General features: G+C 36.2%; 2 protein-coding genes across 12 annotated transcripts; both read left to right on the top strand.

Annotated features, from left to right (window-relative positions):
• Window positions 1-621: 621 nt before the first annotated feature.
• Window positions 622-13,306, top strand: LOC18423009 (transcription factor EGL1). 11 transcript variants are annotated; one of them, XM_006827558.4, is made up of 10 exons: window positions 622-1,147; window positions 1,991-2,500; window positions 3,422-3,676; window positions 9,801-9,897; window positions 10,282-10,296; window positions 10,533-10,589; window positions 10,704-10,853; window positions 11,275-12,081; window positions 12,498-12,884; window positions 13,103-13,306. In XM_006827558.4, exons 2-10 carry the CDS (start codon window positions 2,373-2,375, stop codon window positions 13,172-13,174), a joined length of 1,968 nt encoding a protein of 655 aa, XP_006827621.1. In that variant the 5' UTR covers window positions 622-1,147; window positions 1,991-2,372; the 3' UTR covers window positions 13,175-13,306. The 11 variants fall into 11 exon arrangements, 9 of the variants coding, with proteins under 9 accessions (XP_006827621.1, XP_088727467.1, XP_088727468.1 ...); XR_016058978.1 differs by having other exon boundaries at window positions 1,009-1,147; window positions 12,157-12,884; XM_088871341.1 differs by lacking the exon at window positions 10,282-10,296.
• A 3,743-nt stretch (window positions 13,307-17,049) lies between these two features.
• Window positions 17,050-18,465, top strand: LOC18422876 (2-oxoglutarate (2OG) and Fe(II)-dependent oxygenase superfamily protein). The gene is made up of 2 exons (XM_006827557.3): window positions 17,050-17,454; window positions 17,772-18,465. The coding sequence occupies exons 1-2, from the start codon at window positions 17,108-17,110 to the stop codon at window positions 18,382-18,384; spliced, it is 960 nt and encodes a 319-aa protein (XP_006827620.1). The 5' UTR covers window positions 17,050-17,107; the 3' UTR covers window positions 18,385-18,465.
• The last annotated feature ends 4,387 nt before the right edge of the window (window positions 18,466-22,852 follow it).

The following is a 22,852-nucleotide window of genomic DNA, read 5'->3' as shown; positions in this document are numbered from 1 at the left end:
CTTTATCCATCATAATTTTGTACTTTATCTTTTATAAGATGCAAATTTAATAGTTAATAGTAATTCATTAGAAAAAAAACATCTCTATATTCTCATATTGATGCAAAAAAAAAAAAAAAAAAGCCTTTGATGGAGTACTTTTATTTTTTATTGAATCATTAAAAAATAATATTTATAATAAAATTTAATAATTTTTTTAAATTGAATCGTACAAATTGGATCGATTTCCAAATTGTATCGTCAATTCATCGATTCAAATGGGTTATTGGGATGCTCAATCGAAGCGTCGATTCACTTCTTAAACCACGGATCGAGACTGTCCGCTCTGTACACACTGCACCCTCTCATTTTTACCCTTGTGGCCTTTTCTAACGGGTGTCATGACAGTATAGGGCAGATTAAAATTTTGATTAAAACACGTGGCTTAATTCCCTGGCTCTAAAAAAACAAAAATTGCAGCACGTGGATTTTATATTTCGATAGGAATTATAATTGAAGACGCATTGAGGGTATTTAAGTCATTTTCACCTAGTAACCAAGCCATACTAAGCCCAAGCCGAGCTGAGTCAAGCCGATTGCATCCTTGCTCTTTAAAACCTCGTTGCGTTTTGCAAAACATTTACGACCTTTTTCTTCCCTCCTCTCTCTGTAGAAATCAGACCGCTTTCTCTCTCTAGAACACAGTGCTCTTTCTCTCTCTAGAACACAGAATTCTCTCTCTAAGCACTCTGAGCTCTCCTTCCAGCCAATACAACTGTTTGTCACTCTTAGCAGAACTCTAACCTCTCTCTCCTCTTTCTCTCTCTGAACTCGCACTGTCTCTCTAGACCTCGAAGCTCTCTCTCTCTCCAAGCCAGAGTTACACTTCTTTCTCTCTTCCCATCAGAGCTACCTCTTTCTCTCTCTTGCTGTCTGGCAAAGTACACTGTACTCCTCTGCAACTCTTGGCCTTTACTTTACTCACGGTCTAAGGCCCTAAAGCTTTTCTGACTACCAAAAAGATATAAAAACCGCCATTAAACTACTTACGAGGAACCTCCGTTCTCAAGAACCATGCTTCTCTGTACCAAAGAACAACCAGGTTTTCGCCGCTTCGCCTGTAATTCGTGGTTCTCCAAAAACCAGAAGGAGAACATTAGAACATGAGGTGTCTCTCACTTTCTTTTCGGTATCGTTGGTTCATTTATTTGTAAAACTGGTTTACTGGTCTTGAAACCATGGATCTATGCTAGAAAATCTCTTTGAAAACAGGCTAAAATTGAGCTTTCATGGGTTGTTTTCTGTTAAGCTCAGTGAAAAATGGGATTTTCCTAGTTGGGTTTTGTTTTTCAATGTAAAACACCATGAAGAATTCAAAGAAAACCAGAAAAAATCACGTTCAAGAAATGGGTAGAACTCAGATATGTATTTGTATGAGTGGTTTTCATGTTATATTTAGAGATAGGAGTTTTGAGTTTTGATTTGGAGTCCTCTAAATCTATGGATGAATACGAATAACTAGAAACCGCTTGAGAAAACAATTAATGTGGTTTTGCATGACTGGATTTCTGTCATTTCAAGAGTAAGTTGATCTTTCTGGTGATGGGATTGGGCCTTTAAAGTCCAGAACAAGGAAAAAGGAAACCAATTTTTTGAAACTCTTTAACTTTTGAAAGTAAGAGAAGTTTGTCAAGCATTAGAGAAAACGTGTATGTTTTGGGTTTTGTTTTCTTGGTCCAGAACCAGGAAGAAGAACCAGAAAACCGCTAATTTTTGCTTCTGATAGAATATGGAACCAAAATTATTGAACTATTGGGTTTTGAGCTACTGCATATGTTCTTGAAAACCAGTGAGAATTACCAGAAAACCTCTTTAAACATAGCTTCACTTTTATATTTTCTATATATCTTGTATCTGTTACTTGTTTTCTGAGCTTTAATGGTTCCTATTTATCTTAGAAAATATGGCAGGCCCAGCTTTTGACTTGTATCTCCCTAACAATAAATTTCAGGACCGCTGGAGAATGCTTGTTGTACTGTTTCTGCTTCTAAAAATCAGTTTCTCTGACTAAAATCCAGAGCTTTGCCTGTTGAGCTTCCTCATTACTCAGTAAAAACCAAGATTTAGATTCTTTCATGGCTTTTGAGAAAAACCCAGAAAACCAATTTTGAGAGAAGCTATTATTGTTTCTCCAGGATTGGAAGTCTTGTTTCCTAGAGAGAAAATTGGGATTTTGGTCATGGCATTTATTAGTTCAAAACCAGATAAAAGTTTGAGAAAACCTCCATCGGAAACTCAAACCTTCAGAAAACAATAATGGCGTTATTGTTGGATCTGGGTTTTAGTCCTTTTTTGTGAAGAAAAAGGAGAGAAGGGTTTAATGTTTTTGGGCTATGGCTTCTGGGCTCCAAAACCAGCGAGGAGTTCAAGTAAACCTCCTTAGAAGACGGCTTGGATCAGCTGTTCAGGGCCTTCAATGGAGTTATGGTATCTTTTGGACACTCTCTTCTCAACACCAGGGGTAATGAAAAAGTCCTATGCTTTACCTCTGTAGTTTTTTTTACTGCTTTAGTTTATCAAGTTGCAGCCATTACTTTTTCTCTCCAATGCATTTCTACGGTTACCTTTTTGTAAAGGATGAAGTTTCTGTAAGGCGTGGGCTTTATGAAAACAAAATAAGCCCTCACCTCAAATTTTGTCTGGAAAGTACTTTCAGCAAGAAATTTTCATGATGGCTTAGAAATCGATTTTCAACATCGACAATAAAATTTGAAATTAAAAAACTGGTATAGTAGAAATGTGGACACTTATTTTAGGGTGAAATGGACCGTTTAAATAATTTGTTATAAAATACAATTTATTAGAATTTGAAATTTTTTTTTTTTTTTGCGGGACCATTTTCAAGCAGAGATGATTGATGTAAATTTGTTGTAATGCTTGAATTGCAATTTTAAATGAGCTATGAGGTGAGGATTTACTTATTTTGATGGGGCTGCAGCCCGATCAATCCAATTTCCTTTTGTAAAAGGAATAGTTTGAAATTTAGGCAATGTGCATATGATCTCTCTCTCTCTTGGCTATGGTTCTTTTGGGCTCCGGCACATACACTCTCTTTCTCTATCTCTGTTCCTGAATAGAACTTAAAAAGTTAAATTTGTGATTTTGAGTTTGGGCTCTGGCCAAACTGTCTCTCGCTCTTTCTTCATATCATTCTTTTTCACAACAATTCTGGACTGAATTTCCTGCTCCTAAGTGAGAGATGCAATTGCCATTTATAGTTTTTCATTTGAATGAAATGGGTATTTGGACTTAAACCATGATGGAGAACAGAAAAGTTTTCATTGCAAGTTCTGATCAATTTCTTTCTATTAAAGTACTAGAAATGCTATTTTGAATTGGGTTTTTGTAGCTTTTTAAGAGAAGAGAATTGGGGTTCTTGTAGGGTTTTGGAATGGGGTGATGGGTACTACAATGGTGATATTAAGACAAGGAAGACTGTTCAACCAATGGAGCTTACCCCTGAAGAGATGGGTTTACAGAGAAGCCTTCAGTTGCGGGAGCTTTACGCGTCGCTCTCGATGGGTGAGAGTAGTCAGCAGGCTCGAAGGCCTTGTGCTGCTCTCTCTCCGGAAGATCTCACTGATACAGAGTGGTTCTACTTGGTTTGCATGTCCTTCACTTTCAATCCTGGTCAAGGGTATCTCTCTCTCTCTCTCCCCAATCCAAAATATAATGTGATGCATTTTCTCTTTTAGCATATGCATGTCCTTCACTTTCAATCCTGGTCAAGGGTCTCTCTCTCTCTCTCTCTCTCTCTCTCTCTCTCTACCCCCAATCCAAAATATAATGTGATGCATTTTCTCTTTTAGCATATGCATGAAGTATTATTGGCTTGATTTCCGGATTTTTGTTTTGCTCTCTCTCTCTTCCATTTGCAATTCACATAATGCTCTCTCTCTCTATCTCTCATCATATGCTTTACATATTTCTAGCTTAATTCCTCTCTTTTTTCTTTTGATTGGTTTATTTGGTTTTCTTTAAGGTGATTACTTTCTCTTTCTTCAAATGGGCTGTAAGGTTCTTAGAGATCTAAGCACTTTGAGTTTTTTTTTTGGATAATTCAGTGGGGAGGACAAGGCCCTACATGTTTTTTCAAGTAGATTAGGAGTTAGCTTTTTGAAGGTGGTAGCAGTGGGAATAGAAACCACAATGTGGTGACTAGGGTATGGGGGGCTACCACCACGGTCCCTTTTCCGTGATGAAAGCACATTGTGGGAAATGAACTAGAAAATTTTTGAGAAAATCTGAAGAGATATTATTCAACAAATAATGTTAGAGAAGTCACCCGATATCAAAGTGGTCTTAGGATGCAGGTAAAAATTTACCTATGTTAAAACAGACAGAGAAAAGTTCGTCTTTGAGATCAAATTTTAATCTCTTAAATAAAGGGAATTGCAGGCCATATTGTGGAATTATTAATCATAATATAAACGAAAATATGTGAGAAAACCATTTCTAATTTGCTAGTAACCTTGGAAATTTCCAATACCAAAAGATAGTATGTTTTGGTAGTAAAGGTGGATGGGGATTATATACTATAAGACCGTTCAATTTTGGTATTAGGAGATCATAATCACCCTTAGCCATTACGATGTGAAATATGATAACTTAAAGCTTGTAATATGGTTCAAGCAATTATATTTTCGACTTTGTGCCCAATCAATAAGATATCCACAGCGACTTGATTTCACATCTAATGGTCGATAATGATTGTGACTTATAGCAAAAGTCAATCGCCTTATTGTATACATTTCCAAGATGGAAAAGGGATGGAAAAAAGGATTTAACCTGAACTCTTCATGCCTAATATAGCTGAGATGTTTGCATTTGTTCGAAAGCTCTTAGTTGGCACATTATTATAGACGAGACCTTTGCAAAGAGCATTAGATCTGAAAATTTTAGTTCTAGGAATTGGGTTGGGCTTGAATAATTAGCAGCTGACATTTAACTGTGCTACATCTCAAATTCGATTCCTACCACTGGACTACCCCCAAAAAAAAAACTATTTGTTTTTATGGCAAAATTATTTCAGATATAAGAAAATTTGCAAGATATTGTGAACATAGTTGCCCTTATTATTCTTAGTCTACTCGTATATGTAGTTTGCCTGTGCACTGCATTTTTTTGTTGTCATTGTATTCGCTGTTGTTGGTTGTGCTTTCACCCTCATGTGTAAAGGGGTTTCCCTTCATTCATTTCATGGCTGAAGTATTCTTTAAGTTCTGTTACATATTGTTTTGGCCATGTCTATGTACATTGATATCTTGGTAATATCATCTTCTCTTATGCGCTATCATAAGATTAGACATTGTATATCTCTTAACAAAAGATCATTGGCCTCTTGTTTTCTTTCAGCCTTGTTCATACACCTTGTTATGTACTGGCATATATGGTCTCAATCTTCTTCTTTATATAAACTATTAATGTTTTGTTTTTCACTTACCACCTTCTCTATGGCCTGTCTACAATTGAAGACACATTTTAATGTGGTTCTTTTATACAACGAGCAGCATGTCCATGTCCATTTCCACTTCTAATGGTGGTGGCACTGCCACAACCATCATTCGTCTTTATATTGAGCAACCTCTACTTCCTAAATATTGTTCAGGTCTTTAATCGAAGCACAATTTCTACTCTATCTGTATCTGCTTTTTAAAGATTTCTATTTACATTCTCACCACCGCCATAATAGCATTTTAAAATGTCTCTGTATCCTGTTATGGTGGTTCAATTATGGGCAAAGTTCTTCTCAGACTCATAAATTATGATGTAGTTTGTGGTCCCACAAATTGCAAGTTACCATATATTATCTTTGGGATTGGGAAGACACATTAATTCCTTATCCATTACTTTATCGACCATTTGTGCATGTGTTTGTGCACAGGAGTGCATACATGCTTGTCTGCATTTGTGTGATGAGAGTGACTTAGGTGAGTATGTAAATGCTGGGGATAACCAAGCAAGTGAAAAGGGTATGACCTCTCTTAGCAACACTTTCCAAGCTTGCCTTTGACTGCAGAGATGAAAGTGGGATTTTTAAGGTAGTAGGAAAAGACTTCGGAGCTCAGTCCCTTGTGGTAAATTATTTTCCAAACCATGAAAAATGCTTGTAGTAATTGCTACTGGTCCTCTTCAACTAACAGCTAAGGCTGGTACCATGGTGAGTTTGCTCCCAAAGCATACTTTTAAGTTAGTGTCTTTTGCCTCAAGTTAATTATCTTGAGCCCACATTTGTCCCTCTTCAATGAGGGGCAAAAAGGCCATGCCCAAACAAGATTGTGCTGCAGTTCTGTTTATTATTCAACTAATTGCTAAAGGCTTAGGCTATAGTGGTTCCTATTCAACTAATGCCTAAGACTCTAGCCATAGCCATTCCTATTCAAATAATGGCAATGGCTTGCACTAAGGTCATTCCTAGTCAACAATGGCCAAAGCAAAGGTCATAACCATTCTTATCCAAATAATCACTAGTCGGCTCTCATCTGGTTAACAACTAATTCTCATTCCATGCCAATTCATATTTTATGAGGTAGCTAGGGTCCATGCTAGATATGTCCTGCTTCTCGTTCATGAATTTGACTCATATATTGGGTTGGTCATGACCAACATGCCTCTCTTTACTGAAGACAGGGGAGCTGAAACTGTTGATGAGTAGTTATCTGGACACAGCCCAAAGAACACAACTCCAAATGGACCACCTTGATGAGATGCATGACAGAGCTATATCTAAATTATCCCAACTATTGCCTCTTGGTTTTCCTGTATTTTGATTTGGAATGTTCTATAAATGCCTATGAGGTCCCATTTAAGGGGCATCCTTTTACTGTCCTTTGTAAGCCAAAATCAAGGATTGAAATAGACATCTTCTCTATTTAAGCATAAGCAACTACTTAATGCTCTAGAAAGAATCCATGAGACAGCAGCATAAGCATATATATGAGAGAATAGGAAAATCTCAACTTTTTTCTGAGGAAAAGGAGTGATAGAAAATTTAATCAATTTGATTGAAGCTAAATTAATTTGTCCCAGTGTCCTTATTAAAGAAAAACAATCCTCACATCCTACTAGGGGCTCCATGAAAGCCACATAGTCCGAGCAAGTACATTACCTATTTTAGGAATTTACATGATAATATAGTCTTGAGAAGCTTTTCATTAAATGTTTGCATTAAAATTTGTGGATTCCTTGTTTATAACATAATTGCTGAAAATGATTTACTTGATCAAACTTTTGGAAAAAGAGGTTTGGTAAAGTTTACCTGAATGGAAGCTAGACAGTATCTTATATGGCTCAGGTCTAGGATAGCAGCTCTAACAGGATATAATGATCCAATATTGCATTGCTAAGCTGAGTAACATTTGTTGGGCATTTTGACAAAAGATTGTGGTAGGATAAGTTTACCTCCTGAAAAGTGTCTTGACCAGACCTATAGGAATTTCACTATCTTTCGCATTATAATCAATTTTGAACCCCACAAGGGCTTCAAAGTGTCCTTTTTATGAAAGTGCATGCTTATAGAGGTATATGGATGAGAAAAGTTTCTAAAACTTGTGTTTATTGAAAAAATAGTGCGAAGAATATGGTGATATTTTTACCTAGGAATATCATTTTGTTGTTCTGTATATCAGCTGGTATACTGGTGAACAACATCATGGGTTCATGAAAGGAGAAAAACATATGTTCTCCCTCTTTAGTCTAAATGATAGATTTTGGTCATATTTCAATGGTTATATCTTCAATACACCAATATGCTAATTGTATCAGTATAATATCATTGCCAGTGTTTTAAAAAGCGCTAGGCGGCACCCAAGCAGCCATGGGGGTCCAGGCCGTCCAGCTCCTAGGCGGTGGCCCAGTTGAAAAGAAAAAAAAAGATAGTCTGATAATGATTAATCTATAAGACCATAATCCATAAGAATTTTGATAATCCATCCCAGTTGAAAAAAAAGAAGATAAAGTCGAGAAGAGAATTTTGATAATCTATAAAACCATAATCCATATTTTCATACAATGCTACATGCATACACTAATAGTCTGATACATTGTAGACTATACACACAAAAGTTAGACATTAGAACTAGAAACTAGAAAGTAGAAACTAAAATATATATATATATATATATATATATATACAGAAATTCAGAAAATATACAGTCTAGGACACAATAGTCAACACTCAACATACTCAAAACAACAGTCAGCACTCAACACCAAGAGTGTCTTCAGTCATCACAATCATCATAAGAAGGAATAGGGTAAGCTTCGTCATGTGCATCAGATTCGAAGCTATCATCATCAGAGTCATCTCCCTCTTCAATATAACGCTCGTCCTCCTTTGTTTCTTCTGAATCTGCATCTTCCTCCTCCTCTTCTTCTACCTCCCTCTTACCAGTATGTGCAGATGAGGCCCTAAGAGTCTAGGTTGCTCTACCCTTTTCTATCTTTTTGTAATTTCCTGAACTCAAATATTGTATAATTTCCTCCTTGGTAGCCTTATGAACTTTTTTACACGGGGCAACATCCCCCTTAATACCGACAAGGTGTTTGTTAAACCGATAAATGCTTCCATTAGTATCATTTCCATAATAATTACATTTAATATGATTTTTGTCATTTGGATTCGGGTTATGACCATACTTCCAAACCGGTTCACCATTTCTAGAAGAACCTGGAGAAGATATTTCCATAGAACAAGGCTCATTTTCATCATTTTCTGGTTCTTTTAAATTCAGAAATTGTCATCTTAAATAGCTTCAAGAACTTTTTTATAAGAAGCAACATTCCCTTTAATACCAGCAAGGTGTTTCTTGAATCGGTTAATATCCCTATTGGTATCTTTTTCATAAAAATTACACGTTATACAATAATCGTAATTTCATAAAAATTACACGTTATACCCTCTTTTGTATCTTTTTCATAATAATTGCATCTAATGCAATTTTTGTCATTTAGATTCAGGTTATATCCATATTTCCAACCCGGATCTCCACTTCGACTAGATAGTAAAGAAAGATATCTCAAAATAAAACAAGCAAACTATAAATAAAGTTTTGCACTTACTTTGATTTGCTCGAACTCCAAACTCCCACCTCTTAGATGTTTTCTGGTGCTAAAATAATAAAAAACACCCTCTAATAGGATCATAAAATTCCAAAACTAAATCTAATTTACCTGGGGATATTTGGATCCGTTTTTTATAACTTTGATAAATACTTCGATCCAATCAAAATCACAAAATTTAGTTTTTTTGAGGTTTCTTTTTTGTGAAATGGATTTAGGTTTCAAATGAATCTAAAATCCATCCTTAAAACCCTTTATGTTTCAATTCAAAAAATATCAATAGAACATAAAAAAAAAACTAATTTCCGCCCCTATGTGGGGCACATGCCTTGGGCGGCTGCCCAGGGCTGGGCGCTGGGCAGCCACCTAGGTGGGTTCTATACCGCCTAGGCGGCCGCTCAGGGACAACCGCCTAGTTTGGCCGCCTAGGCATGGACGATGTGCCCAGGCCTTTTGGACCGCCTAGGCACTGGGCGGACCGCTTTTTTGAACATTGATCATTGCTAGTTGATGAGTCTGCTGGTAATTGCATTAATGTATTTATGATATGCAGTTATGAATCCTGATGTAATTCGTTCTATTTTTTGATCAAATGCTCCTCTATTAAAATATGGTCTTTATCATTTTACTCCTAGATGTTCTTTTTCTATTTTCCCTTGGTTAATTTTTTTAACAATGCAAAAAACATCCTTTTTGTATAGATTGCCTGGAAGAACATTATCAAGAGGTCAGCATATCTGGCTATGCAATGCTCACAATGCTGATAGCAAATTCTTCTCACGCTCACTTCTTGCCAAGGTTCATTCTCCTCTTCAAAAACTGCAATTTACTTTTGTGACGCCAATCTGAAGTATACCATGTAGTACAATGCGGCATGGTATATGATACTTCAAGCCTACATACATTGTCTGTTCATGCTGATGGGTGGTTGGCGATTAAATCTACGAGAATGGATGTCCTTTCTAGGCCCACTCCAGTTAATCTCCAACCGTTTGTCTGTGCTCTGTGTGAACAGATGGGGGATGTAGGCCCATAGTACAATACACCGATCTACTGGACTACAGTATATTTTTGCTTTACTTTAAGTCCAGATTATAATAGCTTAGAATTCTGACTCCATTTTCACTTCCTTCATTTGTGTGCCGCTTTGTTTAATGGAATGGCATTGTATTGCATCCCCAGAGCGCTTCAATTCAGGTATTGTATCCTGGCATTTGCATTTATTACACTTCATGGTTGCTGCTGCTCTTCTCTCACCTGCGCCAGTGCACGTGCACACACAAAAAAAAAAACACCCACACACACATGCACGTATTGATACATATATCATTATAATATGAGTGTAAGATACAAAAGCATTAAAGATCAGTGATAATGAAATTTAATTTGGACTGACTCTGTAAAGTCACTGCCTTTTCACTTTTAATTTGCAGACAGTTGTATGCTTTCCAGTCCCAAATGGGGTGCTAGAAATGGGGGTGACTGAACTGGTAAAATTCCATTTTAGAACATCACTTTCCTCATAGTAATTTAAATGTGCCGAACCTATTTGGACGCAACTAATAAGTAGAATTTTTGTTCTTTGTTTAATGATTTGTTTTAAGGTTACGGAGGAACCAACTTCAATTCAACGCATGATGACTTTCTTTTTGGACTTAACAAAGCCTGCTTGCTCCGAGCAATCTCATTCCAGTCCTCAAAACTCAGACCATGATTACGATGATCTCGACTTTGCCAAAATTGGCCACGAGAATGTAAGTCACATGCCTCTCTTAGGACATGACTTTATCATTTTTCCATCTTTTCATTCACTGGGTGCAGTCTCATCTCTTTATATCTGGCTGTAAATGTCTTTAAGAAGGATATTCATCACTAGAAAAAAATTTCTACAGGGCGTGAAATCGGTTTATTGATGTGTACTGTATACATAATTACACATCAGATAGCTGACAGGTGTATTGTATGAGAAGCCTTATTGTGAAAAGGAAAATTTTGGAAATTGATTACTTTGATTTAGGTTGTTAATCAGGGACAGCAGTCGTGTCGTTCCTGGTTAATCTAATCAATACAAATGCTATATATCTGGTTGCTTGTGTTTGGGAAGGCCTCTCTCTCTCTCTCTCTCTCTTTCTGTCTCTCTCTCTCATGACCAATGTTACCACTCTGAATCGGCAGCCTGGAAAGGATACATGCGAGAGCGAAACTCAACACTTCAACTATTACCAAGATGATACCCATAACGCTTTTTCATTTGACATCTCATACTTGCCCGAAGAAGGGGTGGAATTTGAAAAGGAAGGAATCAAGGAACTGAATGGAGTTTGTGAAGATTTCAAAACAAGGTCCCCTGACTTCAGTGAACATGGCTCTAGTCAGCAACTTGACGATTTATACATGCCTGATGGCATAACGAATACATGCCAAGTTCAAAGCTGTCCATTCATTGAAGAAGAGAATGGGGCTGATGGTTCCCCTAACAATAGTGATTGCATATCTCAGACTTTTGTTGAAGCTTCACCTAAGGGGGAGATACTAAAGCCTTTTATGCAAGATGCCCAAGATAGTTGGGATGGTACTCCACTTAATTATGGGGTAAATGGAGCTGATAATTCTCATTATTCGAGGACACTTTCTTCTATTCTTCAAAGAGGTGAAAACTTCAAATTTACTGAGGCTCCACGAAGGCTCTCTATTAAAAGTTGTTCTTCCAAGTCGAGTTTTTTGCTTTGGAAGAAAGGGTCAGAGCTTCCTCGGAGGCAAATTGAGATGCCTCAGAAGATGTTGAAGAAAGTTCTATTCATTGTGGGGAGGTTTAGGAGTGAGAATTCTCCTATGACCCAAGAATGCGATGTTGGGAAATTTGGGGTTTGGAAGAAGGATGTGGAAGATCTTAATCATAGTCATGTTTTATCAGAGAGGAGGAGAGAAAAGCTGAATGAGAAGTTTTTGGCTCTGAGGTTGTTGGATCCATCTATTAGCAAGGTATGTAAGATGCTGACTGACCCCCTTCCTCTCACAAATATCGTTATTATATTGCTTATTTTTCCTTGAAAACAGTGTTGAAGCAGTTCGAGGGGGGGGAGGACTTCAATTTTTCTGTTAGTGATACTGAGGGGAACTTACAAGTTCTGCTCTGATATGGTTCTGTTGAAACTTTTTCAACTTTTTCGAAGTTTGATGTTCAAGCAAATATCATGTTGCTTCAGAAAAATTGTATTTATCAATCCTGATGGAGCATTCCATATATTTAGAACTCTCTCTCACTCCATATTTCTATAATTCACCTAAATTTGTTCTCCTCTTTTAAGATAGAACTCATGCTCATACACTACAAGGCACCAGAAAAAGTTCACAGCTTGCTATCCTTGAACCCAGTTCTCTCTCTACACATATTGCAGATCGATAAGGCTTCACTACTTGGGGACACTATAGAGTACCTAAAAGAACTTGAGAGGAGGGTAAAAGAACTGGAAGCAAGGGGTACGAGGAAGCAGGCTGACATTTCAGAAAGAACTTCTGATAATTATGCAATTACTGAGAAATATTCAGGAAATAAAAGGAAAGCAAGTGTACTTGATCCAGCTCAGCTCGACTCCAGTAGAGTTCCTTTGGATGGCATTGAGGTTACCATTTTAGAAAGAGATATCTCAGTGGAGATGTGTTGTCCATGGAGAGAGAGTTTGCTGCTAGAGATAGTCCAAGGACTCAGCAAACTCCAGTTAGATGCACATTCCATCAAATCCTCAACCAACAATGACATGCTAACATTATCACTTAAAGCAAAGGTATATATAGCATGCTCGTTGTTTCTTATGAGTTTTAAAATTTTCTGCCACCATGAGGTAGAACTCTTTTGTGTGAACTCCTTAATGATTCACTGGATTTCGCAAATAGATCCTTATATGGCAATGTATCATGTTGTTTAACTAGTCAGTGCTTGTTTTACTTATTTCCAGTTGTTGGCTCTCTCTCTCCGTCTCTTGACTTTATAACCTGGTTGCAGTTAAGGAGAAAAGTGCAGACAACAGCTGGGGAGCTCAAGCAAACCCTTACGAGAATTGTAGGCTGGGGCTAGGGATGGTTTGCAATGGTTTCTTGCTTACTCTCTTGTTTTGTTGTAGTCATTGCAGGCTGAAGTAAAGAGTTTCATTTAGCTTTGTATGATATTAGTCTCTGAGCAATTCTCAATAAAGAGGTGTTTAGTGTATTTTGATTGAGGTTCTGAACACAGCTTCTATGTGCTTTTCCATTTGTACGAGTCTCTCTTCCACTTCCTTTCATTTACTCCTGAAATAAGGATTGGGTGGTCCCACAGCCAGAATAAGTGATCTCCAATGCCCACCAAATTGAATTGAATCCCCCCGGTTAATTTCTTTTTTTAATAATTGTTTTCTTTACTTATTATTTTTTTGAGTCTAAAGAAATGTACCATCTGGATCCGAATTGTTGATCTTAATCAGTTCACTAGAGGGGGGGAATCTTGGACCCTGATTCTAGATTTTAAAATTTTGATCTTTACTCATCTTCAAGTTCATAAGACTCGAAATGACGTTAATACAAAGTTAAAACTTTTGAGGGAAATTCTAGAATCCAAAAGTGTTAAAATTAGTCGGACTAAAATAGAGTATATGGTGGAATACAAAATTAGTAATAAAAGGAGTAGAGACGAAGAAGTAATTAAGTTTGAGGGCCTGTCATTGAATAGACAAAATTCCAAAAAAAAAAAATTAGCATTTCATGACTCACCTCAAGTTTGACATCTAATATTGCATCTAATGAAGGAGAATGAGAATGATTGATATGGTCTTGCTTTCCAAATCAGGCTAGTATAATATGATCTACATGGTCCTAATAACTTCATGATGGACATTGGTCAATAGGGGATCCATAATAACTTCATGAAAGACATTGGTCAATAGGGGTGGCAATGGATCCAAACTGGGACTTAAGGGGTAGACTTGATTTGGGATCTGACCCGATGCCAGCCCTATTGGTTGAGGTGGGGTCCATGGTATAGTTTCATTGAGTTTGCTGTGTGGGCCTACTTTCTCCTGTTGATGTCTAACCAATTGTTTGGACGATGATTAGCCTATTGATTGTTGTTGTGACTCAACATTTTATATGTTTCAGTTTTAATTGGTACTGAGATTGATTGTGACAGTTTTCCATATTAAGGCATGACCCTAGTGGAAGTCCCAGTGCCATCTCTTCATCACCGTCCACTTAATGACCTCAAGGATTATTGACTATGAATCTTTTGTACAATCTTTCATAGATAATAGAAAATGCATACAATGATAGCATTTACTTTTGATTCAAGGATGTTACAATTATCATGTTACAATTATCATGGACAGTTAGTTAGATTTGAAATGGGGTAGTTGCATATATGCCATTTTTTGTACACAAAGTTCCAAATAAATATCTTGAACGTTGTAACATATTTTCATTTATTGGATTTCACATTCAATGATCAAAAGTAATTGTGACCTCTTTATACAAAAAATAAAATAGTCCCGTAATATACAAAGGCAAACTTTCTATATATCCCCTAATGTATAAAACTTATATACTTCCCCCTATCCAACCGTCCATTCTAAATGGACAGTTGAGATGGCCCCAATCACAAAGTCTTGCATCTACACTAATTTTGTTTTTTTAAGTTTTTTTCTATAAAATATTTGGATACTAAATTTTGGGACCACTCCTCTCTTAAGCTTGCACCTATAAAAAATCATCATAATCATAGCTTTTTTTCAATTAATTAGGTTCGGCTACACGAATCTCGGGCTGTCATTCTGCTCTATTTAAGGCCATACCCTAATTGAGGCCTTCATATTTTTTTTTTTTTTTTGCACCTATTAAAAACATAAAAAAAATATTATCCATAAAATAAAATGACCAAAATGGCCCTAAAAATTTCAAGGGTATTTTAGTCATTTTATCCTATCAAATAAAAATAAATTAATTATTTGTTATAGGTACGCCTCATTGAGATGATGATACGTACCAAATTTCATACTGATGTAATTTTTTTAAAATAATAATAATAATAATAATAATAAAATACTTTAAATCGTCATATCTAAATCAAATAGTCAATGGCTCACTTGATCAAAATTAGATGGCTGGATGGGGGAAATATACATCTTCCATATAGTAGGGGAAGCATAGAGAACTTTCCTAATATACAATCACATAGATAATTAAAGACATGAGAAAATTACGTACGGACCATATTGGGGTGGGGTCAATTACAAAATAAGAACATGTTGTTACCAAATTATGGGTGGCACCTCCTTACCCAGTTTATTTTTATTTTTCCAAGTTACCCACGTCCACGTTTAAATGAAAAGAACCTGTCTGGTGTTCGAAATACCGGACAGCTCCTTTAAGTTTTATAAGTTTAAAATTTGATGTCCGGTGTTCAATATACCGGACACCTTCTCTCTCTAAACATTCAAACTCCCCTCGATTCCCCTCTTTTTTCTTTCACCATCTCTCTCTTCCGGAGAGAATTACCCAACCTCGCTCTTTCCCTCTCCTCTCTACCCTACGAGCAAAATCCAAGATTGAGCCACCCACCATGCTATCATTCTCTCCTCTCCATCTCTCTCTTGGGGGGGGGGGCACCCGTAATTTGAGAACAATGTGTTCCCATTTTATAATTGACTCGCCTAATATGGTCCCTACGTAATTTTTTTTATGAACATTTACAAGGGGCAACTTTGTTTTTGTTTTGTGGACACAGGACTAAATAGCAAAAGGCCATGAAAGAATCATTTGTATTTTTAAGAAGATAAAGAGTCCATAGATCTGAGCCCAAGAATAACGGAATCTAAACATCAAAATTCTCTCACTCCAGCAGCATTACTGCCTTATGCTACCCATTTGCCAAACACACTAACAACCAGTCCCCATTGACTTTACCTAATTGAGACAAACTCCCACAAATAAATTTTTTTCCAAAGAAAAAATCCCATCTCTCTCTCTATCTCTCTAAAAACATCCATCCTTTTTGTCCTCTTGTATATGTCTAGATGCAGTTGTCTTACAACCACATTTCATCCCCCCCCCCCCCCCCCCCTCCTCTTCCTCCCCTAAAAAAAAAAAAAGTCAAACATCTCAATTTCATTTAAGGTATATTCTTTTGATGCAATTTCATTTAAGGTCTCCCTCTCATATCATTTTCATGCAAGGCCTCTCTCACACAAACGTCTCACTTTAAACATTCTCTGTCGTTAAGGCCTCTCTCTCTCGATCTCTCATACAATATCAATTTCATTTAAGGCCTCTCTCTCTCTCTCGTAACATACAAATTTCATGTAAGGCCTCTCTCTTTCACATAAACATCTCATTGAACTCTATCTGATAACTTCTTTTCCTTCACGATCTTTCTCTCCATAAAAGTAAGTGTGCTTTACATGCGGATCCTAAAATTTTAAGTAAAATATAAAACATGCTATTTATAAGAAGAAATTACAAAGGTCGGTCAACCTATTTTTTTTTATTGTTTTAAAATTGTATTTTTTATTTTTTTTTAGCAAAGCCGTGCCCCAAACATTAAGACACTCCCTTACAAACGAAAAAAACTAAAAAAAATCAAAATAAAAATTCGGGTCAACTAAAAGGCAATTTTAAAAAAAAATTAAAAAAAGTGAGTTAACCAACATTCTTTATATTTTCCACTGTAAGTGAAGCATTTGTATTTTACCTAAAATTTTAATGTTCACACATAAATCACTCTAAGGATGGCAATTTACCATTAAGGACACCTAACTTAACACCTTGTTCTACCATTTATCCTTGAAAACCAGAAGGACACCCAGCTTAAAACTTCTTCCTCAACCCCCACTTATCTCTCTGAGCAATCTACCATTTTAAAACCTCAAAACATTAACGATACCTAACTTAAACCCTCTCTCTCTCCCCCCTTCTGGATTCCATAAATACAGCCTTATATAACCCGCTTCTCATTTAACCCTCTTGAGCTAACCAGTCTGAATCCATGGCTGGACCTCAAACCTGTCTCCAGCTCCCAGTGCTGGACATCTCTGAGCCCCTTGCCCCTCCCTCCCTCTCTCAAGCTTGCCAAGACTGGGGCTTCTTCTACATCTCCAACCATGGCATCTCTCTGGACCTTATCGCACGCATCTCCTCTCTCTCTAAGAACCTCTTCAACGTCCCCTCTTCTTCGAAGCAACTCCTTGGTCCCAATTCCACCCTCAAGACTTACACACCACATTTCATTGTCTCCCCCTTCTTCGAGAGCCTTCGAGTTTGGGGCCCTGACTTTGCTGCCTCAGCCATGAGCTCCTCTTCTGTACTCCTGGGTGAACCTGAATTGGCTCTTTGGTAGGCTTATACTACCTTCTATATCCACTCTCTCTCTCTTTGAGAATCAATCCAATTGCATATTCCATCTTTTGGGTGTTTTTGTGTGTGTGCGTGCATGTACAAATGTGTGTGTGTGTGTGTGAGAGAGAGAGAGAGAGAGAGAGAGATTATCCAAGATGTGTGTGTGTGTGTGATCCAATGTTTTTTTTGCGTAAGTAGATTATCCAAGTGTTCTTATTTGAATGGCCTCTCTCCCTCTCTAAATCCAATTACTTGAGTGTTCCTCTCTCTCTCTCTCTCACACACACATGTTTTGTGTTCTTCATTTCTTGCAGTGAAGTATTGCAAGAGTATGGGACCAAGATGGTGCAATTATCTAAGAGAATCATGGAAGTCTTGTTGAGATGCTTGGGTGATGGCTTAGACTACGAGCACCTTCAACATGACTTCCAAAATAGCCATGGCTACCTCAGGATCAACAACTACACTGCACCAAATAACCAAGAGGAGAATGAAGGGCTAGGGATCCACACTGACATGAGTTGTATCACCATTTTGCATCAAAATGAGATTGGAGGGCTTCAAGTGAGGTGCAAGGAAGGGAATTGGCTTGATATATCCCCTAATGAGGGTAATTTGGTAATTAACATAGGAGATTTGCTTCAAGCTTGGAGTAATGGTAGGTTCAAGTCATCTCATCATAGGGTGGTCCTTAGGGGCTCTAACCCTAGGCTCTCCTTGGCCTTCTTTTGGTGCTTTGAGGATGAAAAGGTCATCTATGCCCCTGATAAGGTACTAGGGGAGAGGAATTTTAGGCTTTATAGGCCATTTCTATGCAAGGACTATCTTAGGTTTAGAGAAGAAGCAAGTGACAAGGTCGGATATGAGAGTATAGGCTGGACTGTCATGGACTTTGCTGGTATCCAGGCTTCCAAAACAAAAAACTAGGGTTTGTGACAAAATGTGTGGATAGAGCCGAGATTCACTTATCAGCCATGGTGATTATGGTGTCATTGTGTTCTTAATTATATTCTTTCTATTTCATGAAATTCTTTAAGCTTTTATCAGATTGAATTCTATTGCTCTATTGGGGGTATATATTAAGATTTGTGTTTAGGTTGTAAATAAATATTTGGTTGGAACTTCATCTAATTGTTCAAGGTAGGGGCACTGCCCTTAAAGGACAGCTCTGATGTTATAGTTTCTTGTAATTCTTGATTATATCTTCCAATTTGTGTGCTCTTTCTAGGGTTGATATTGGATTGGGGATGTTGTGGACTTGAGTTAACCAATGACTATGGTGCTTTAGGAATTTATTTAGGTTGGGTCTTGTCAAATAATGCACAATATTTAGTCTTAGTAGTTCTCATTCATGTGTTAGGGTTTCCCTAGAATACTTTTGTATCATATTGTCTGTACCATTCTCATCCTTATTTTAGGGGGGTTCCTATTTTTTCTTTTTTTTTTGGATTTTGTTTTTTTTGGGGGATTTCTTTAAGGTTGCTACTGTATTATGGTGGGACAAGTTTCCCCTTTTGATTGAGGGGTGGTGGAGGCTTTTGGAATTAAGTGTGGATTTTTTGGATGGGTTGTTTGTTTGTTGGGAACAATGTGAATTAATAGAAATGTTTGCTTTCCAGTTGCATGGAATTATTTTATTTATTTTTATCATGGATTGCTAGGTTGTCTCTCCTTAATTTTCTCACCTTTGTTTATTATATATTTGTTAAAGACTGACGGGTAATTGTGCTTGCGTTCACGTTTTGGAGTTCGTTAGCGTTACCTACATGCATATTAGAGAGAGAGAGATTACCATGCATATTTTAGAGAGAGAAAGATTACCTACATGCATATTTTAAAGAGAGAGATATTACCTACATGTATATTTTAGAGAGAGAAATTACCTACATGCATATTTTAAAGAGAGAAACAGATTACCTACATGCATATTTTAGAGAGAGAGAGATTGGTGGCATCCAATGTCCATCTTGGGCTTATTTTATGTCTTAAACAAACTTATTCTGATACAGTTCATGGCTAAAGTTCTGGAACATTCATCTTCTGCAAATAAGAAATGAATATCAATATAGATAATCAAAAGAAGACAGTGCTCAAAAGTTGACGAAAAGAAGTGGCCCGAGGATGAGACCTTAAATTGAATAGAAATATGATAAATTGAAATGGTGGAGCTTGGGTTTGATTGGTTAAGGTACTGATGATTGCACCCAACTTCGAATTCTAAAATGAATAAATTTACATAGAAAACTAAATTGAGTTTTGGTATTAAAGAAGGGTGTGGTTTGAATAAAAGTAAGGTGCACCTTCAAATAATGCCAGTAAATGTTTCGGTATCATAAATATTTATGAAAATAGTGTAGGTTGAATCGATCTACGAATATTTGGAAATCTCTAAAATTGATGGTCTAAATAATACAGTATAAGATGCATAATTTCAAAAACTTGAAATTTATTTTTCTCATATCCATACATCGAGAAGTTGAGATGATCGAATTTAGAGTTTTTCAACATCGAAATAACCTCCTCTTGTGAATTCTTGAAGTGTGCCTTAATTGGATTAGGGCCTCATCCTTATATAAATTTTAAATGATTCAGATTTATGACATTTTATGGGAGATTCAAACTGTATAAGTTATTTCTATTCTCATTTACTCATGGTTCGAATGTCGAATTTTCAAACTGCCCAATACACGAAAAAAAAACTCGAGTTTGAAGGTGCAACTTTGAACGACCCATATGCAAAAAGAATTAAGTGCTTGTGTAAAGTAGGACTTTCGAATGCTTAGACATTTCAAAAGTTGAACTCTTGAACAACTCAAAAATTAAATTTTTTTTTTTTGGGATTGTATACAATAAGACAATTTATCTTTAATACAAATATATCACAATTACTTACAACTATTTGATGTGAAATCTAATAGCTTGGATGTGCATAAAGTTCGAGAAAATTCCTTTTAAAGTTTGAGTTAGGTCAACAAAATAAATGTGGCCATCTAATTTCACATTCAATGGTCAAGATTAATTATAACCACCATGTACTAAAGATAAATGGTCTCATTGTATACTTTTCCTTCTTTTCTTTTTTTGTATTTAGATTGGTTTAAAGTTAGATTTTCTAATAGTCCGACCAAAGCACAGACAAAAAGTCGGTGTTTAGGCAGTTTGAAAGTTGGACCCTTAAACCATCCAAAAATTAATCTTTTTTTTTTTTTGTATTAAGAGTGGTTAAAAAGTTAGATTTGTCAATAGCCCAAAAATCTCAGTTTTTTTGTTTTGGGCGATTTGAATGTTCTACTTTGAGCCACCCAAACATCCGATTTTTATGTGTTCGGGCAATACACACTTTCAAACTGCTTGAACACTTAGTTTTTTTGTGTCTTGGAGTAAAATGTAACTATATATTAACACAAAAATTGTGAACCTCGTCATAAAATATCGAAAAAATATGAACCATTCTTCAATACGACAATTCTTTTAAGTTTGTAAATAAGATTTCTCTAAATAAACAACATTGCCATAAATCATGGTTAGCTCAATGAATTTTCCTTAAGAAAATTTATCTTTTCAAAAGGGAAATTTAAGCTTTCCCCGAGGAGCCAGGTAAAGAAGACTATGAAACCTTCCCCCAATAACTTGAAGTTATAGGTCTACCGCACCTTCAGTGCACTTATATTATCTCAAAATTTGAAGATAATGTAATTTAAATCCCTAAGATCGAAATCAAGTGTGCTTGTAATTCTATTGTAGTGATCATGGTTCCCTTAAACATTTCTGATTGTTTTTATTCTTTAGTGCAAATACTTTTTTATAATTCATACTTTATGTTAGTGGAAAGTACTGAATGACATTGTCTTTTTTTTCTTTTTTTTTTTACTATTCAATAATTTACGAGGAATATCAAACCTCCATTGCCAACAAAACACTGATGTCACTCATTGTACACTGTATTGTGGGATTGTTTACAAATAGACCATTTATCTTTTATACATGGATGTCACAATCATTCCCACTCATTAGATGTCTCATTGGATAGCTTGGGGTTAATCACCAAGTCGGAGAATTTATTTTTTAAAAAACTTTATATCTATTCAATAACACTCTTAAAGAATCTCTTTGCAGACAATCCCCTGTTATCTTTACTTGTATTAAGATATGCAAAACCTTAATTTTATTTTGCCAAGAGTCCCAAGGCATTAATGTGCCTTGATATTGATGGCATTCCCATATGGGTGACCTCACAGCCACCCCCAAATAATAAATGAAACCCCTTTTATAATAATAATGTAAGTATTACGGCAAGTAAACCATATAAAATAGGTTTTAATGAAATGGTTTTGTACCTAAGAATAAGTTTCAAATACTTCAACCAAAAGAAAGGGTAGATATAGGTTGACGGGACAAAGCTCTTGCCAAATCATTAATAAGGGGTCAATAGATCCCAATTCATGTTAGATAGTTAATTTTTTAATTTTTATTAAATTTAGGCTATCATCTTTTCTCAACTAATTGAGGTCAGCTAAACTACACTTGAGCGTTATTTAACGCAATGCTATTTCAAAAACTATATGCAATGTGGCCAAACAGCACTTGTTTGGGTTTGAAATCCTAAACAAGCAAGGTCACTTAAGTAATTTTATAGATCCCAAACAAACAAGGATACTCCTATCATTTGTTTGGGGACTTTTAGGAGGATAGAATTACTCAATGGCCCTACATATTTAGGGTTTTCAATCCTGAACAAAAGCAGTTTGGAAAATACTTCTTAAGGAGGTGCTTGCATGAAATGAAATGAAATTAAAATGCAAAACCTCTAATTTTAAATGGGCCATTTTGACCCTTTAATAATTTTATAAGGGCTTACCACCCCTTAAATTATATTATTCCCTAAGAGAAATAACTTTACTACATAATAGAGTGGTTTGTTTTAAGGAGTGTTCTAAAAATGGGGAGTCGCCTTGGAATCGATAGTGCTCAATCCAAGTCTAAAGACCCCTGGACTAGCTAGGTTCGTATGGGTTCTCATTGACTTTTACAAATTTTAATTAAAAAAAAAAACCATAGAACCGGAAAGCCAGATCTGAATCAGTCAAACTGGCTGAAACAAGCCAGCGATTGATTTGGCCAACCAGTTTGGTTTTTATAACATTGATTCTAAGTTTATATAGATGGGTCTGATTTGTATAAGAATTTTATTTCATTTGTAGGAGTAAGGTTATGGTATTCTACACCGTTTATTTTAATTGGACATTGAAAACTTGACAAGACGTTTAAGACAATGTAAAAAAAGTGCTATAGCTTTTGAGACAGTATCAAATCTACAATGTTTAAATAAGGAAAAAGTTTATATAAGGTTGCAACATTAAAACGTAGAATTACAAATGCACCTTAAAAATCCATC

The sequence above is a fragment of the Amborella trichopoda genome, chromosome 7 (assembly GCF_054954075.1).
Source record: "Amborella trichopoda isolate Santa Cruz 75 chromosome 7, AtrichopodaSantaCruz75HAP2 v2.0, whole genome shotgun sequence".
In the NCBI taxonomy this organism is placed as follows: domain Eukaryota; kingdom Viridiplantae; phylum Streptophyta; class Magnoliopsida; order Amborellales; family Amborellaceae; genus Amborella; species Amborella trichopoda.
The sequence above is the reverse complement of the archived record's forward strand: the minus strand, read 5'-3'. Positions and strand labels throughout refer to the sequence as shown.